We start from the raw sequence: 17,358 nt of genomic DNA, 5'->3' as shown, positions 1-17,358 counted from the left end.
CCCCCACCTGGGCCAGGAGAATTGCCAAGTGGTATTATACCTCTGCTCTCACTGCCACGTGTGCTGGCAGAGCCACAGAGAATCCTCCGGGAAGTTAGCGTCAGCCCGAGGGGTCCAGGACTTAGTGCCCAAAATCCTAACTCTGGCGGAGGGACCCCGGGATAAGTCCAGGCGTGTGTCTTGTGGCCGCATACCCCCTCCGCACTGTCTGGCACCAGGCTGCCCTGGGTCTCCCTGCCCCCAACCAGGTCCTGAAGGAGTCAGATCTGGACAACGACAACATGCTATCCTTCTCTGAGTTTGAGCACGCCATGGCCAAGTCTCCAGACTTCATGAAGTAAGGGGTTCTGGGTGGGGGAGGGACAGAAAGGGCCCTGGTTACCCATCAGCCTGTGGGGCCTCTAGTCCTCCCAAGGAATTTGTGAACTGCCTGTGGGGGGAGAGGGAGAAAGGATGAGAGGGGGGAGGGGAGGAGGGCAGAGGGAGACTCCACAGATTCAGAGTCAGCAAAACTGGAACCGCTAAGGAATGAGGGGACCCTGGCAGCTTCTAAGCCAGAGAGGAGGCCAGGGGACCAGGCTTGGTCAGGATGGGATGGCCAGCACCCACTAGGCTCCATGGGGAACTTCTGGGAGCTGCGGATCCACACGGTGGATGCTGGAGGTCACAGGGCAAACAGCGGTCAGTTCTGCTCCCACAGCAGAAAAGGATCATCCTGGCCAAATATCCTGAGTAATTGATGTTCTCGCCTGTCCCAGGGCAGGGGGAGCCTCTGAGCAGCCTTAGTCTTTGGGGGCCCCTCCCATTCCCCTTGGAGGTAGTGCTCAGCCAGAGAAGATAGCCCTGCTGGACCTGGGGCACTCCTGGCTGGGGACCTGCAGCCTCTGCTCCAGGGTCTTATTCTGCCCAGACATCGCAGCCCAAGGGGTCTTCTGGAGAACCAGCAAGTGAGTGTATCCACCTGGGTGGCCTCACCAAGCCCAGCTGTGACAGCAGCACAGGGCAGGCCATGCTCTGCACCAGCATCCCACCTCTTACCCTAGCTCTCCTCTGCACTCAGCTTCCTGCTGTTTCCCAGCCATCTGTGTTAGGCCAAGTGTAGGCTTCCTGGGTTCTGGGTGATCTTGAGTGACTCCTGACAAGGTCTAGCAGCTCTGGCTCCCACTGCCCAGAGAGAGCATGCCTGCCTGGCAGGGGTCAATGTCCACCCCTCTTCCACTGGGTGGAGGGTAGGCTTTCGCTCCCACGTGGCTGCTGTACAAGGAACAACCCCAGCCAAGGGTGATCCTGTGTCTCCCATGGCAGCCCAGCACAGCCCAGGTTCCCCTGTGAAACGCACCCCCTCCACACACACACACACACACACACACACACACACACACACACACACACACACACATTTTCTGACATTGATTCTGCAGAGGCCCTCTGCACCCCGGGGATGCTAAGAGGCTGAGAGTAGGTCTGGGATAGTTTGGGACAGCCAAGATCTGGCTGCGACAAGTGCATCACCAGGGCACAGGCTGGCAGCTAGGGATCCCCTTGGCATCGAAGGCTCCCCAACAGCTCACAGTGTTCCTCCTTCCAGCTCCTTCCGGATCCACTGCTGGGGATGCTGACAGGGCCACCAATGACCCGAGCCACCTTGAGGGATGTGACGTCTGGGACACTGGAGCCTCGGTTGTGAAGGGTGAAACCTTTGTCCCCGAGCCTCCCTCCGTCTCTGGATATTATTTATTAAAGAAACAAAAGCAGAAGCTGCTCCATCAGCCTTCAGCCCTGCGCCGACTGCTTGTGCTAGGGACTGAGTCTGCCAGTTGGTGCAGCTGAGTTAACTAGACTGGCTTCAGATCTCAAGCCCAGGCCGGGCAGGAGAGTTTCCGAGAAAATATCAACACCCCCATCACCCAACCCCAGAGATACACATTTGGATGGCAGCCATTCCAGTTGGCACCTGGTTTTCCTGTCCTTGGCCGAGGAAGGCAGCACCTGGGCCCATCTGGGTCCCTCTAGGCCCCGAGGCCCCTGGGAGAAGCCTGCACTTTAGCAGCTCCCAGATTGATTTGTTCAGCTCTTTGGCCATGACCTGGAATAAAGTTAGACATCATGGAGGCTCTTCAGGGTTCACAGGGTCGGGGACACTGGGATATGGGAGAAGCCCCCACCTTCAGGTGTCCAGATGCCCAGATGAGGGGCATCTCTGCCCTGTCCTGGGACAAAACCAAGCACCATCTACAAGTGGCTCTTTTACCCTCAAGAGCTCCTTGCCTGGGCTCCCCAGCTCTCCATCCTGACTCCCCAACTCAGAGGCAAGGATAGCATTCCCTGGACCCAATTAGGGGGCGTTGGGATGTTGGAGAAGGCCTGTGGCTTGAGGCGTACCTAGCTCAAGGGCTCCAGCCCAGCCCCTGTCCACCGAGGGGCCATCGCCCACATCCTACTCCTTTCCCCGGAGCCTCTCAGCAGGTGGCAAGCTGCAGCCTGGTCAGAGGACATCCTCTCAGTCACCCAGTTTGAGCATCTAATTTCTGAGATCATTCCCTCTCATTCCCCTTCTAGAAATATCCCCCACTCCAGGGGCTGGGTACCACATGAACCTGCCCACGCCCGAGACTGGGCAGAAGGCAGGGTGCAGCTGCTCCTCCCAGGCCCCACTCCTCTGCAGGGTTCCTCAGTGTCCCAAGGGTTGTGTATCTCCTTGGGCCACAGGCCAGGTGAACAGTAGCAGAAGTGGGCATGGGTGTCAGAAAGACTTGGGTTCCAACCCTGGCTGTCACTTTCCAGCTGCTGGCAGCTTCCTCCACATGTCTGAGCCTCAATAACATTACCAGATGTGTGGGAAAAGTAAGACCCCTTGCAGGTTACCATGGGGAGCCAGCAAGGCAACATGGAGCTCCCATGGGAATGCCTTCCCATCTCACACCCAGGGCAATTGTTCTGGGGCCACGTTGCCCTCAGTCTCAGATCCGGGTCATTGGTCTTCCTCTGTGATGCAAGCAGGAGTGGACAGGAAGTCTCTGTACCGGAGTGGGCCACCACTAGGACTCGGGCAACATCCATCACTTGCTTCTAACAGCTTCTCCTTGGGGGAAATAAGGGGTGTCTGCACATTGCTTTTCATTGGCTGGAATCCCTTGGGCTGAACTTGGCACAGGCCCTTAATTAAGCTACTATGCTGCTGGGGCCACACATGAGACACAGGGGGCTCTCATGGCCAATGGCTTTATTCCAAGTCAACCAACCCGATCAAGGCCTGGCTGTCTGGCATCAGGCACTGGGCCTCATGCTCTGAATTCAAAGTAGCAATCTCGCGTCTGTCGCTCCTGCGGGGAGACCCTCTTCCCTGAGGGGAAGGCCTGGGTGGTCTTCAGGTTCTCCGGGGAGAGTCTCAAAAGGTGCCATTTGTCCTTCGGGCTCAGAGGAGGCCTGGAGGGTGAGGATCAGAGCCAGAACTAAGCCATGGTGATGATACTGATGACAATGAGGACGATAATGGAGATGGTGATGATGACAATGATGTCGGGGACAGTAATGATGATTATGACGATGGCGATGATGGTGAAAATGAGATCATGATGACAGTGATGGTGGTGATGACAGTGATGATGATGGCAATGAGGATGATGACATGGTGTTGAATGATGATGACAGAGATGGTGATACTCATGACAATGACGTTAGATGGCCATGGTGGTGACAGTAATGATGATGATGATATGGTATTGCTCATGGGGCTGGAGATGGCACCCCAGAATGAGCGGGACCTGCCCCAGGCCACACGGTGAGCCAATGACCCTCCTACCTCCAACCACCTGGTTAGCCCCTTGTGAAATGCTCAGCAGCTGCGTAGGCTGCAGACAATTTCAAAAGGGAAAGACTAAAGTTTCCCAGGCTCCTCAAGGTTCCAGGAGGCGCATATTCAGGCCAGAGTGGTCTCAAGCATAGACCCGTCCCAAGACAGACTCACCCTGTCTCTAGGGACAGACTGGCTCCTGGCCACACCAAGCAGTGCGGATGGGCCAGAGAGTCTTGGAAGAGACACAGAGTCCCTCCCAAATCTGGCCTCCAGCAGCCGGACCCCAGCACTGGCCCCCCAGGCCATCAGCAAGCAGCAGTTTCTCTTTACCGAATGAGCCCAGACAGTGAAATCCCTTTCCTGACAAATTTGTAAAGGGCACGGAAATGGTTGAGGCTCTGGACCCTTGGGGAAAGCAAGGGGTCCATGTGGAACTCTGGAAACCCTAGACCTGTCCATTGACCTGACAACTACCCCTGGGGTGGGAGAAGGTTGGATGGCCGGGGGAGGGAGAACTGCGCTCTGGGAAGCCCTCCTAGCTTCCTGGGCCAGGCTACAGCAGGACAGAGCTGGCCTGCTCTAAGAGTATCTCCCATAGAAAATCATGTGGGAGGGTGGAGTATGAGGTGCTGTCCTATCTAGAGTGGACAGTCGGACTTTCAGGATACTTACTCCTGGCCAAGCATTGTCCATGGGTGGTGCTGAGCCCCTGGCTCCCTGCCCCATGTAGTACCTGACATATTCACTAGAGGGCAGCAGTTCCTTGCTGCTCCCAGGGACTGTGTGTATGGGGTAGCTGTGCGCTACACCTGCCAGGACACGAGGGGCACTCTTTCTGGCCCCTCCCTTATGGAACCCAGGCTCCTGCCCCTGGTGCATTGCAGGCTCTCAGTCCAGGTGTTCAGGCAGGCAGATGTCCCGGGGCAGCACAGGCGCTGGGAAGGTTGATACTTACAAGTCAGTGGGGATGGGGTAGAGGTCTTGTTCCTTCACAGGCAGCACGAAGTAGGGCACCCGGGGCAGCATGCCCGTCTTGTCTCGATAGTAATTCCGGTGTTGCTGTGCCAGCTACAGCTCGGCCGAAGGAGAGACAACACATGGGACCTGAAAGAGCTGCGATCTGGGGCTCAGCTGTGCCCAGATGGGCAGGAGGGTATCTAGCCCCATGTTGAGCCTCAGCGTGGGTCCCCACAGTTGCTGGGTCCCTGACCATCACTAGCCAGCTGGGTGTCCTCTGGGAGCCTCAGCCCTTCTTCTGATGACACCTGCCATGCCAACTTTGCATCGGAGCCTGAGACCTCCAAGCTCAGCATGGGAACCCAGCTCAGTGGGGTCCACGCAGCCCCCATGCAACTGGCACAGTGTGAGCTTGACCCAGATTTGTCTGTCCCTCTCTCACCCTCCCTCCTGGTTAAGGCAAGTTCTCGGTAAAGGACAATCACAGCCCCGCTGAGATGGTCCCACAGTCCCTCTGAGCCCAATGCCATCAACCCTGCCCTGTCCCCAGCCTTAGTTAAGGGGCATCAGTGCGGTCTTCTACTCAGGCACAAGGTGCATGGGGTCCTCCAGAAACTCTAGGAGCAGACAGTGACAGTAACAATCCCAAGGCCCCCTGGCACCCTGCTCTAGCAGCACTGGGAGTAAGCCATGACGTGGGGATGGGGACAGATCAGGGAGGTATGGGCCTGGGCCCTTGCCTGTTTCCCACTGGTTTAGGGGTTCTGTAGGGTACAAGGTGTCCCCCTGACACACACACACACACACACACACACACACACACACACACACACCCTGGCTGGCACCCCTACTCCTCACAGCAGAGGCCATTCACCTGGTAGAAATGGGCAAGCTTGGCAGAGCGGCTGGCATCCAGGTTGAAGCGCGTGTAGATGGGCGCCAGTCGGCGTGCCCGGCTGGGGACGAGCACCAGGCCAGGATCGGAGGAGAAGATAGTGGGGAAGTGGCTGCTGCGGTTGAACAGAGCCTGGCCCTTCGCCATGGCTGCAAAGCGTTGGTCCTGGAAGTACTTGAGGGTGGCAGCCCCATAGGAGGAGCCAAAGGAGAAGGCCACAGAGGGAACGTGACCTTGGTACCTGGGAGAGTGTGGAGAGGAGGGGGAGGGTGACGAGGCCATGGCAGGGGGAGTGTACGGGGAGGACACCACACATCAGCCAGAGACTCTAGGGTGGCTTCTGAGAGATGCCGTAACAATCCACCGTGTCAGTGGGGTCCTGCGGCTTCCCTGGCCTCGGCCAGCTTCCCAAGATATACTGAGCACCCCAATCGAACTGCTGGACTCAGAACCCTAACCATGAAAAGACAGAGGACAGAACAAGTCAGTCAACTACCTCAGCTATATGTTGACAGTGAAAAATTGGGCAAACGAAGACTCTATGATGGACTATCAGTGGATTCTTCAGCAACCTCATCGTGCTTGGAATGGCAAGATTGGCAGCAACACGTAACTGTTGAACTATCAAAACCACTTGAGCAAGACCCTCGGAGCATGCCCCACATCCGGGACCTGGGGTGGGTGGGAGACTGGGTGGGGCGTCTCCCTTTACCTTCTCCTCTAGCCCGATAAGTGACAAAGACAATGTGGAAATAATAGTCTTACCCACTTTCCTATAGGCCCTTGAACCTTTTTGCCCTGATTAACTATGTAAAGAATGTCAAAAATAAAGAAAAAAATATGAAAGATATATTGAGCAGGTGCAAATAGAAGTTTCCCGCCACACACACAGAAGTCTGCCCAGATGGCCATCTTTAGATGCCAGGACATCTGGGCAGGCCCTGATCCGAAGACAGTCCTTCCCTCCTCCCCACCCCCAGCCCTGTGGCCATCTCATTAAAGAGCAGAGAGAGACTGAGAAGGAAAAGATGAAGGGGGACCAGTGTCAGACCTGTCACAGCCAAAGCTGGGGCCGATCCCCACACCACAGCCTCAGAGAGCCTTAGACCAGAGAGCCTTAGGCCGGCTGCCACCCCCAGTGAGCACCAGGGAGGCCCTGGGAGGTGGGTGAGTGGAGATCCCAGCGACACCACCTGCCCATGGTCTAAAGGGATTTGCTGGGAGATAGCCTGAGACTGGTTTTGGCAAAGCAAAGAGGGTGGCAGCAGCACCCCAAGGACATGGGCAGCAGACTTCCAGCAAACACGAAGGTGGTGGCCCCAGGCACCCCCTTCACTCCCATCCTCTGACTTCCAATATGGACTCTGAAATCCTTCGAACCTGGTGGGCACCCCATACCACTCCAGGTCCAGCAGAGAAAAGCCAGGCTTGTTTTTATCACCCACATTCTCACCATCCTTCAGTTTTTGTCTACACTTCTGATGGCCCTCCTCTCTCCAGCATGATCCCTCTTCCCTGCCAGGATCCCTTGAGGCTTTCCCCAAAGAGCAGCATCTGGACCTGCTGGAACCATCACCAAAGCACGCCTGGAGCTCTCCCTCCCACTTCACTTACACTACTTAGTGCTAACATTACTGTGCTTGTGCTACTTCACTTGTGGTAGCTTCTGTGGCCTCAGGCAGGATCCCATTCCCCAGTGGCCTCACAAGAGCATCCTGCCTGGTGTCCATCTTCCTCATGTCCTGAACCCTGCAGCCCCTCTTGCACTGTCAGAGCTCAGGCACAACCACCAGCTACCCAGACTGTGGCCTCAGTGGCTACCTCCCTTCCTCCTGTGGACTACACACACCTATAGGCATGTCCTGAGTGCATCTATGGCTGGAATATGAGCTTGCGTGTTCCCAGGGAGGTACAGGTGGGAGGTCCTTAGTCCTTGGGGATGCACCCTCAGAAGGTCATTCTCTTTTGACCTCCTGAGTTCTCTCTCCATCATCACTCCCATCTCCTGCTCTCACCCAGGAGCCAAGCACATGGGATTACCCCATTTTGGACTTGAACTTCTGAAACTGAACTAAATGAGCCTTTCATTTTTACCAAGTTGGTCTCCTTAGGTCCTCCAGCACAGCAAGGAAATGCTGGTTAACATCACTTGGCATCGCAGCCACCGAGGTCTGGCCCTGGCTACCCTTCCAGCCTCATCGGCTGACCTGCACCCCGGCCCAAAGAACCACTGTGGGTCTCTAGAAGTGATGCCCGTTCTCTTCCTTTCCTGTTTCTTCTCCCATTAGGATGTCCAACCCATAAACCCCAACATCCTCTAGCCCCTGGTCTTTGCCTCCCAGATACTGAATAGTCCTTCAAGATCAGCCCAGGGTCACACTCTTTTAAGAACCATCAGCTCTACAAGGGCTATGGGGTCCTGTTCCCCCAGGCACCCCAGAGCCCCCGCTCTTAGCCACGTCTCTGCTGCCATCTCACCTTCCTACACAGCAAGCTTTGTAGGGGAGTAGAGTTTGGCCACATTTTATTCATGGCTGCACCCCTGGATCTCAGTAATGGATCTGGTACGGGAATCATGGATGGGAAGTTGTTTACTTAACAAAATAAAGGATGCAGACTAGGTGTTGTGGCATTGTGGGTTATACCACCACTTGGGATACTGGCATCTCCTATGGGAGGGCCAGTTCTGGTCTCAGCTGCTCCAGTTCCAATCTAACTTCCTGGCTTTGCACCTGGGAAAGTAGTGAAAGATGACCCTGTACCTACACATGAGACTTGGATGGAGCACCTGGCTCCTGGCTTCCACTTAGCCTAGCCTTGGCTGTTTGACACATGTAGAGAGTGAACCACCAGATAGAAGATCCGTCTGTTGCTTTTCCTCTCAAAAAAGCAATTTTTTTTTTTTAAAAAAGGGAATGACACATGATCACCATGTCAATATCCTGGATGACATTTACAGTTGGACCTAAAGACCAGTGATGGTGCTCTAGGGAACCCCAATACACCCCCCAAAGCACCCCCTCCATGGAGGAGTATGAGTCTCCCCTTCTCTCACTCACAGGCCCTCTCCTGATGCTGGAGCATGCTCAGTGAAGCCCCAGGAGGTTCAGGCAGCCTGCCTGGCCACAGCAGCAGCATCAAGTGACTCGGGGCTGCCTCAGGGTCTGTCTCCACACTCTATCTTCAGGAATAGGGTCAGGACTAAAGTCAGAGACCCTCACAGCTCTCCTTGGAGGGGGAGAGCTTGGTGACAGAACCAACCAAGAGGTGATCGGAGAGAGCAAAAGCAGCCCTGCAAGGTGGGGCTACTTGAGTGTGACGCGTGGGGCGCTCCGGGCTATTTCAGACAGAGCCGGGAATAGCAGCCAGGTGGATGTGAACTGCAGAATAGAACATCAATGTTATAAAAACCTGTCAGAATGAAGGGAATTTAAGCACCCGAATCAGGGGGTGGGTGTAGATGGGGGCGCGTGTAGCCAAGAGTCTCCTTACAGCAGCCAGCTCCTGGCACCTCAACCCCAAACAGGTTGCAAACGCAACTCACTTGCCTCTCTCCATCTCTCTCCCCCACCTCTCTCTCCATCTCTCTCCCCCACCTCTCTCTCCATCTCTCTCCCCCACCTCTCTCTCCATCTCTCTCCCCCACCTCTCTCTCCATCTCTCTCTCCCTCCTCCCCCACCTCTTGCTCTCTCTCATCGCTCCTTTTTCTCCTTCCCCCAACTCCCTTTTTCCTTCTCACTCTCTTCTTTACATGGAATTCTTACAAACTAATATGATTAACTGACATATATCTAAAATCTATTTTTCCATTGTGTTTCTATTTCTTTTCAGTTGGATTCTAGTAAAATTAAACTTTATGCTTTCATTTTGAAATAAAAATATAATATATCCTACTGTAGCACATTCATTTTTAAACGTGCTTCTTATTTTTATTGGAAAGTCAGATTTACAGAAAGAAGGAGAGACAGGGAAAGAATTTTTCCATCCACTGGTTCATTCCCCAAGTGACTGCAAAGCTGGAGCTGAGCCTATCCAAAACCAGGAGCTTCCAGGTCTCTCATGTGGGTGCAGGGTCCCAAGGCCCTGGGCCATCCTCCACTGCCCTCTCAGGCTACGAGCAGGGAGCTGGACAAGAAGCAGAGCTGCCGGGACATGCATTGGTATGAGACGCTGAATGCAAGGTGAGGATTTAGCCGCTGGGCTACTGTACCAAGCCCTTAGCAAACTTCTTTGAGCAGTGAGAGTAAAAAAGAGAGAGATGGGGTGGGGCAGACAGAGAATGACCCCTACAGCTGAGGCTTGGCCACGCTGAAGCCAAGACATCTAACCAGTTCTCCCCTGTGGATGTCAGGGACCCAACCAGTTAAGCCATCATTCACTAACCCACCTCGTGAAAATGCCTGTGAGCAGGCAGCTATGAGAGCTGGAGGCAGGTGCTCTGATTTGGTGGGGAGGGGACAGGGCCCAGCCAGCGGCTCAGCCACTAGGCCAAATGCATTCCCCAGTATGCCTGTCGTTCTGTGAAATGACTTCTGTCTTCCTATCCACCCAGCCTTTGGCCTCATCTTTGATCTGAATATAACATAGAGAAGCCCAAGGTGAAGCTGTCACCAGATGCTGAGCTCCCCTAATTCCTGAGTTAGAGATCTGCGTGCTTTATTATATTCTTCTTAGGACACTGGACATTTTCTAAACAGCAGGTCAGGTGGCATCAAGGCATTTGTGGACACCATGGCCAAGCCCAGCCCACTTGGAAGTTGCTGAGTGCCACACTGGCACCTGCATGGGCACGGCCAGATCCTGCCCAAGTCAGACCATGGTGCAGGCTCTAGGGCTGTCGTATATAAGAAGGAGGGAGGCCCATTCCAACCAGAAGGGGTGGGCGGAGCTTCAAGGATGAGTGAAGCTTACAGAATGTCCCAGAGTATAGCAGCCGGAAGAGATGGGTCTGGATGGGACCCCCAGTTCCTTGTCTCCTCTGCTGGCCACTGAGGAATGTACCTCATACAGCCAGCACTCTGTGTGCCTCCCCACCAGCACACTTGTTTCTGGTCTCTGTGCTTATTGCCAGGCTTACCACCCTTTGCCCACTCTGTTGCTCCTCAGTGCCTGGCACCTACCAAGTGTTACCATGTGCACTGAAGGAGGGGGAAGTCCTCGGGCATTATTTGAAGAAGGGCCAGGCTGGGGTCAATGTTGTGGCACAGCAGGGTAAGCCAACCTGTGACACTGGCATCCCCTATGGGCAATGGCTCTAGTCCCAGCTGCTCCAATTCCAATCCAGCTCCCTACTAAAGCACCTGGGGAAGTAAGGAAAGATGACCCAAGTGTCTGCAACCCTGTCACTAACACAGAAGATCTGGATGGAGCTCCAGGCTCCTGACTTTGGCCTGCCAGCCCCAGCTCTTGCTGACAATTTGGGGAGTGAATCAGTGGATGAAAGATCCCCACCTCTACTTTGATCTAACTCTGATCGAACCCTTCCCTTCAAATAAATAAATATTAAAAAAAAAACAAACAACAAGTGGGGCTTGGCTGCCACGGGCAGGACTGACAGGCAGAGAGCTTCCCGCCCACAGTGCTGGCTTCTCTGCAGAAAGCAGCTAGAGCAATACTGGTGATACGGCATGGTGATTTTCTCAGCCACCCCCAGGCTCTCTGCCACACTCCTCTGCTCCCTGCTTCTCCTCCCTCTCTGAATGCCAAGATATTTGCATCCCAATAGGATAGAAGTCCTCCTCCTAAGCCTCTGAGCCTGGAGAACTCTGTCCAATTTCCTCAGAGGTGTGTGTGTGCGTGTGTGTGCATGCACACACATGCATACTCCCAGCTACATGGTCACATGATTTTGCATTCAGCAGGCATACTTAGCAAGCTAAGTCAAGTGCATGCACCTTAGAGAACCTTGACCTGTGCAGCTCCTGTGGAGCCCTGCTGGCGGCCAGCCAAGCTGGAAGAGTAAGGCTGGTGGGTTTGTAGGGTGGCATAGAGCAGTCTCAAAGGAGGCATCTGCTTTTGGGCTGCACAGCCTCCCCCTCATGTCCCTCCCATCAAGTCTAGAATCCACAGGGTGAAGGCCAAAGCTAAGCCAACCAGAGTCTGATCACAGGTGGTTCCTGATGCCCGCTTGGGGCCAGGGTATGCCCAGAGTGCACTGCTTTCCAGTGCCCTACCAGCACCAGCCAGCCTCTGGGCTGCTATCAGAATTAATTACCGCACGCCATTGGGGATCCCACAGGCAACTAATGAGCTAATTAACTTGTTACTGTTCCCAGTCCACAGTGCACCACCTCCTCCAGAGCTCCCCAAGGATGATACAGATGAGATCCTTTCCCCCAGCAAAAGCCTGCCAGGACACCCCATTGCCCACCACATGAGGAACAAACTGGGCCAACTGCTCGGGACCCCCCGCCAGGAAGTCATTGATGCTTTCCTATCCTGGCATTGCCATTTGAGCCACAGGATCTGTCTGCTGTTCCAAGAGCTGTTTCTGCCTGAAGCGTCCCGCCACCGCCCCCAGATCCCTCTCTGTGGCCACCCGCCCTGTCTCCCCATCTCCCCCAATACTTCTCTCCTTTCCTGAAGTCCAAATCCATTTGGAACATCTTCTGGGCCTCAGATCTCTTCTGACTTAGCCTAGAGAACCTGCCCAGCCCCTGCAGCGCACAGCTCTTGCACCTTGCAGATGCCATTCTACAGCTGCACTTGTAGTCTTTCTTCCCCAACAGCAAGCCCCTGGTGACTGCATTCCAGCAGGTGCCCTATATTTGCTAAGCTTGGGCCAGGAGCAATTTCTAAGGCCTGGTTTCTCTTTAGGGCTCCAGGGACCCCTGAATCCTGGTTCTCTGTGGCTCCCCACTTCTTTAAGGTATTAGAGAGGCATCAGCTGCCTATCTAAAAGGCCCAGCTCCCTTGAGCTGCTAAAAAGGGAGTTCCAGGGAAGAGATGGGCAGGGGCTAGTGTTCGGAACAGAGGACCCTGGAAAGGGTGAGGGAGCAGCAATGGGTTGTGACCCCACAGGAAGGGAAAACTCTGCTCTAGCTAAGACCCCCAGTTGACCCCCCACATGCCTCCTGGAGCACAGCGTTCAGGGCTGCCTCCAGGGTCAGGGTCTGGAGGTGGCAGGGCCAGCAGGGACTTTTGACTTTCTCACTTCTCTACTTGGGGATACACCTGCTCCTCTGTCTCAGATGAGAACTGGTGGAAGGCTGCTGATTGCCAGGCCCCAGTCAGATCCCTCAATCTGGGAACAGACTGCCATGGAGGCTGGCACAGGTAGCAAGGCCCACATTGGGAGTCCCTTCTTTAAATACTTAGAAAACAAGCCAAGGCTTGCCACTTTAACAAGAGCCTCTGTGTGGCAAAGGCCCCCACAGAGATGCCCAGATAAGCTGGATGCACCTGGAAGGGTTAAAAACTTCTGAAGCTGAGGCTCAACCTCAGTCCCTCCAAGTACAACAGGGAAAGGGGCTTGATGGCCAGCATTGACTCAAGTGTCCACGCAGGACACACAAGCCTCCCACACCTGTCTTCCCCCAACAGGTGAGACCACAGGCCGATGGAAGCTGCAGGTGCACACACAGCACTGTATTACAGATGGGTGACTCGCTCTGGCTAGAACAAGCCTCAAGAGAAGAGCCAGACAGCTGCTGCATGGTCAGGAACCTGTCAAGTCTATTAAACCAGCCAGAGTGAAAAAATTAATTGTGGAGCTTTCAATGCTGGTTAAGACACCTGCTTCCCCATCAGAGTGTCTGGGTTGGAGGCATGCTTCCACTTGTGACTCCAGACTTCAACCAGTACCCTGAGAGGCAGGAGGAATGGCTCAGGAAGTTGGGCTCTGCCACCCATGTGGGCACTCACCCCTCCCTAATGATCTTCCTACCTTTTTCTGTTGTGTATGCTCAGGATGACTTGTGCCTGCTGTGTACACATATGGCAGCGATGCTAGACGTATGGCACTTTCCTCCCGCAGAGGAGCTGGTTGTTAAACATGCAACAGCACAACACCGGGTATGTGCACCTGTCACACAGGGACACTCTCTGTGGGACACCCCTGCCCCACACTGTCCTGATGATGGCAAGGGTGAGATGCACTCATTGGAGCCCAGGCCAGTAGCATTGGTGGACCAAACTGCCAGATGAGGTGATGGGAGTAGGGGCTGGGCCCATGCCCTCCTGCCTCACTCCCAGTGACCAGGAGTTGGGGACACCAGGGTCAGCAGCAGGCTAAGCATGCTGGGTGGCCAGATGTGTGTTTGCAGTGAGAGCCTAGGGAAGAGTAGAGAGAGGCAGAGAGCAAGACCCAACCTGTCGGCCAGCCAGAGACAGATGCTCCCTGGAGCCAGACTCCTTTCAAAAGCCTTCCAGCCTTGGAAACTCTGACCCAAGAGTGCCCTACTCACTGCAGGATGGCTCTCAGGGCAGGCACCCCCAGAGAGGATGACTGGCACCCTCGCCATCTCTTTGGCTGGCGTCAAGCTTCAGGGATGTCACAATGGTGATAGCTGATGATGGTCATGTGCCAGGAACTGCACGTGTTGACCACCTTGCACCTGCTCATCTCCATCCCAAAGACCAAGGAAGGGAGTTATAGAGAAGATAAGGACCAAGATGCTGGGCAAGATGGTGACGGAGTCAGGCTGCAAACCCAGGCAGGCTGGCTGACAACCAGCTCTTAATGGTCCCATTCTGTCCAGGCTGAATGGGAAGGAGGATGTGTGAGAGGGCCATTGAGGCTTTGGGATAATTCCTGGAGCTGGGGGGTGGGGGAGAGCATGGAAGGGAGTGCTGACAGCACAATAACTTGACTCAGTAACCTACAGGGCCCTGAGTAAGTGCTCATTCTTTACTCCAGTCACTGTACAAATTTAAACAGGTTGTCAAGGGCCGGGCACAGAGCTGGGGTGCACAGGGCTTTTTCCCCAAGACATCAGGGCCCTGGTACCTGCCCAGCTCTGGGGTTCAGGCAAGTGTGGCCCCCTGCCACCCATCCTGGACTACAGTGACCACAGGGACAGGAAGAGGCTGGTCTCACACAAATCTCTGCCACATGGGGTGATGTGAAGGATCAGAAGAGACTGTGCTGAACACCCAGAGATTAACACTTAAAAAATAATTATCTGAATGTGGTAGGGAGTCTGGGATTCTTCAGTGAAGATGATAAAATTGCCAATGAGGGAGCGAGCATTAAAAAAAAAAAAAGACACTCGCTCCTGGTTGCTGGGAATGTTTAAGGAGAGCACATTCCTGCACTACCCCTCTTCCAACCCACCTCCAGGAAGATCCAGATGAAAGAGCAGCGGACGCAGGCTCAGAGGCTCCTACTTGCCCAGGCCAGGCAGGAAGCCTCCTCATTTATGATCCACCTGCCATTCTCATATCTAAATCAATCATAGCGCAGCCTGCTGGCCGCTTCTAACCACCACAAGCCCGGTCCTTTACAGACAGCAAGTGGGGCTGGATGGCAGGGCAGGGTTTGCAGCAGCCCCTCCCAGGCCACACACCTTAGGATGCAAATGGTCAGGTGAGAGAAGAGAATCCAAACACCACCTGTGGGACACTTCGGGAAAACTTCAAGGATAAAAACCAAACTTAACCCTCAGCATCCGAGAGCTGCGCCGACACCACCGCCCTGCTGCAAAGGTGGATCTGACCACTCCTTCGTACCCCTGCCTTTTTCACCAGCATCATCATAACACCTGCCACCTTTCCAAGTCAGCGCCAAGGCAAAGCCAAGAATTACAGGCAAAGCCTCAGCCACCTTTTCTAACACACCTGGTCAGGCTTCCAGAAATGACTGTGACCTGGTAAATCAGCTTTGGCTGGAGGGAACCTCAGCTGTTTTTAGGGTGTCCCAGGTCAGAGAAGGGTCCTGTCCACAAAGGGCTGGCTGGAACACTAGCCCCCCATTCCCTGTACTGGCTCCAGAAATGGGTTCAGTATTATCACCCCTCCATGCCTTTCCTGGTCTGAGTCCCAGCAACCCTACTCGGAAGAAAACACAGCACAAGGTTTTCCCTTCATCTTGTAATCCATTCAGTTTTGTGGGAGAGAGGCTGCATTTTCCCCAGCTCTGCCAAGCAGCCTTTCAAAACAGCCATGAGTTCCCGGGCTGACCCGTGGTTTGCGAAGCTCCCTACTCAACAGGTGGATCAGTGGCAGAGAGGAGGACCGCCCCCCCCCCCACACACACACAAACCCTAAGAGGCAGCTGAGAGCAGGAACAGCTGATTTCAGGAGAGAGGGGGCAAAGAATGGGTGAGAACAGGCCTGCCTGCCTTGGACATTCCTGGGGTTTGCCACCTGCATTTGAAAACTCCTAAGCAAGCAAGGTAGCTATGGTGGCAAGGGTAAGTTGCAAAGTGGGCATTTTGTGAGAAGTGAGACCAACAAGAGGGCTACCCACAAAATGATGGCAAGAGGACGCTCCCACCTGCTCGCCTCCCTGCACCCCTTTTGCCAAGGAGCATGCGACTTGCCAGCATGCCCAGCCCTGTAGGTGCACCTGCACCGGAAGAGCCTGCTCTGTACCCGAACCTGACCGGTGCAAACCCAAAGCCCCTTCCGCTCCCCTGACCCCGACCCAGTACATGAGAGTTTCATAACTCACCAGGACACAGAGAAATCAGGAGATTTCCCCCCAATCTGCAGCACCCCCTTCCCCACACCGGCTGCTTGTGCACCCCCTAGTGAGGGGCACCACGCCAGGGACAGATGTGTCCCCAAGGAGCGGCTGCTTGAGTTCCAGCGACAGAGGCTGGAGCTTCAGCAAGCTGGACGCAGGCGGCATGTCCTGGGGCTCGGACGGCCTAGGTCAAGCAGGGCCCTGGGCACGGCGGCGACCTTACCCGGGCATGAGACCAGGGGGCACGTAGGCAGCATTGAATTCGGTCAGCAGGGTGCCCGCACTGCGAGAGGCCATGGTGGGAGCAGCAGGCGCAGGTCTTGCCTGACCGTAAACAGCCCAGCGGATCACCCGGCAACCAAGCACCTGGCAACAGGGTCGGGCCGTGGGGTCATCGCTGTGGCCTCCCGGGGTGGGGGGTGGGGGTGGATCCCAAGTCGTGCTGTCCCCATGTGCTGGCCCTCGCGCAGCCACCTCTGGCTTGCACAGTGGTCGAAACTGTTTGTGGTCCTGCTCCTCAGATGTGGGACCCAGAGACCCCGTGGGGTTTGTCCCGTGTGCTGCTTTACCAGCTCAAGATACCCAGGTGTGGAACCTGGCGGAGAGAGTGACAGACTGGAGAGTGTGCCCAGAGCCTGCTCCAAGCCCTAACCCGGGCTGCTGAGGCCTAGTACTGGGGGTGACAGCATGGAGACAGCATCGAAGATGCTTCATGCTTTGTGACAGCGACCCTGTCCCTGCCTACCCACGTCCCGGTACTGCAACTCTGCAACAAGGAGAGGTCAGACAGGGGCAAGCGTGGATTTCACGACTGGACTGTGTAAAGGCAGCTGGGAAAAAAGGAACGCTAATGAGTTCACAGGCGGCTGTTGCTGCTACCGCTAGAATTCTCCCGAGACTTTCCCTGACAGCTAACAGTGGAAAGGAGACAGCCGGCGGGGGTACAAGACAGAAGACCCCGTGAGGCCTGCTGGAGGCAGGGTGGGGGGAAGGGGGAGCCACAGGTAAGGGGGTTGCAAGCCCAGGCAAAGGCGCATCTGCCCTGCCCGCCGCGTGCAGGCAGATTTGCTTCTGGGTTCTCC

The 17,358-nt window shown here is 55.1% G+C and overlaps 2 protein-coding genes across 2 annotated transcripts in view; one reads left to right on the top strand and one right to left on the bottom strand.

Annotated features, from left to right (window-relative positions):
• The window catches only part of CIB4 (calcium and integrin binding family member 4), a 54,044-nt gene extending 52,425 nt beyond the window's left edge, over positions 1 to 1,619 (top strand). Inside the window, exons 6-7 of the mRNA XM_040993964.1 lie at positions 249 to 337; positions 1,589 to 1,619. Coding sequence (XP_040849898.1) covers positions 249 to 337; positions 1,589 to 1,619 — 120 coding nt within the window. The remainder of the gene's footprint in view (positions 1 to 248; positions 338 to 1,588) is intronic.
• A 1,662-nt stretch (positions 1,620 to 3,281) lies between these two features.
• FAM166C (family with sequence similarity 166 member C) lies at positions 3,282 to 16,573 on the bottom strand. The gene is made up of 4 exons (XM_040992758.1): positions 16,500 to 16,573; positions 5,628 to 5,889; positions 4,752 to 4,864; positions 3,282 to 3,426 (listed from the first exon to the last, which is right to left on the bottom strand). Exons 1-4 carry the CDS (start codon positions 16,571 to 16,573, stop codon positions 3,282 to 3,284), a joined length of 594 nt encoding a protein of 197 aa, XP_040848692.1.
• Between the last annotated feature and the right edge of the window lie 785 nt (positions 16,574 to 17,358).

The sequence above is a fragment of the Ochotona curzoniae genome, unplaced genomic scaffold, assembly GCF_017591425.1.
Source record: "Ochotona curzoniae isolate NIBS_2020 unplaced genomic scaffold, NIBS_Ocur_1.0 contig_883, whole genome shotgun sequence".
Classification (NCBI taxonomy): domain Eukaryota; kingdom Metazoa; phylum Chordata; class Mammalia; order Lagomorpha; family Ochotonidae; genus Ochotona; species Ochotona curzoniae.
The sequence above is the reverse complement of the archived record's forward strand: the minus strand, read 5'-3'. Positions and strand labels throughout refer to the sequence as shown.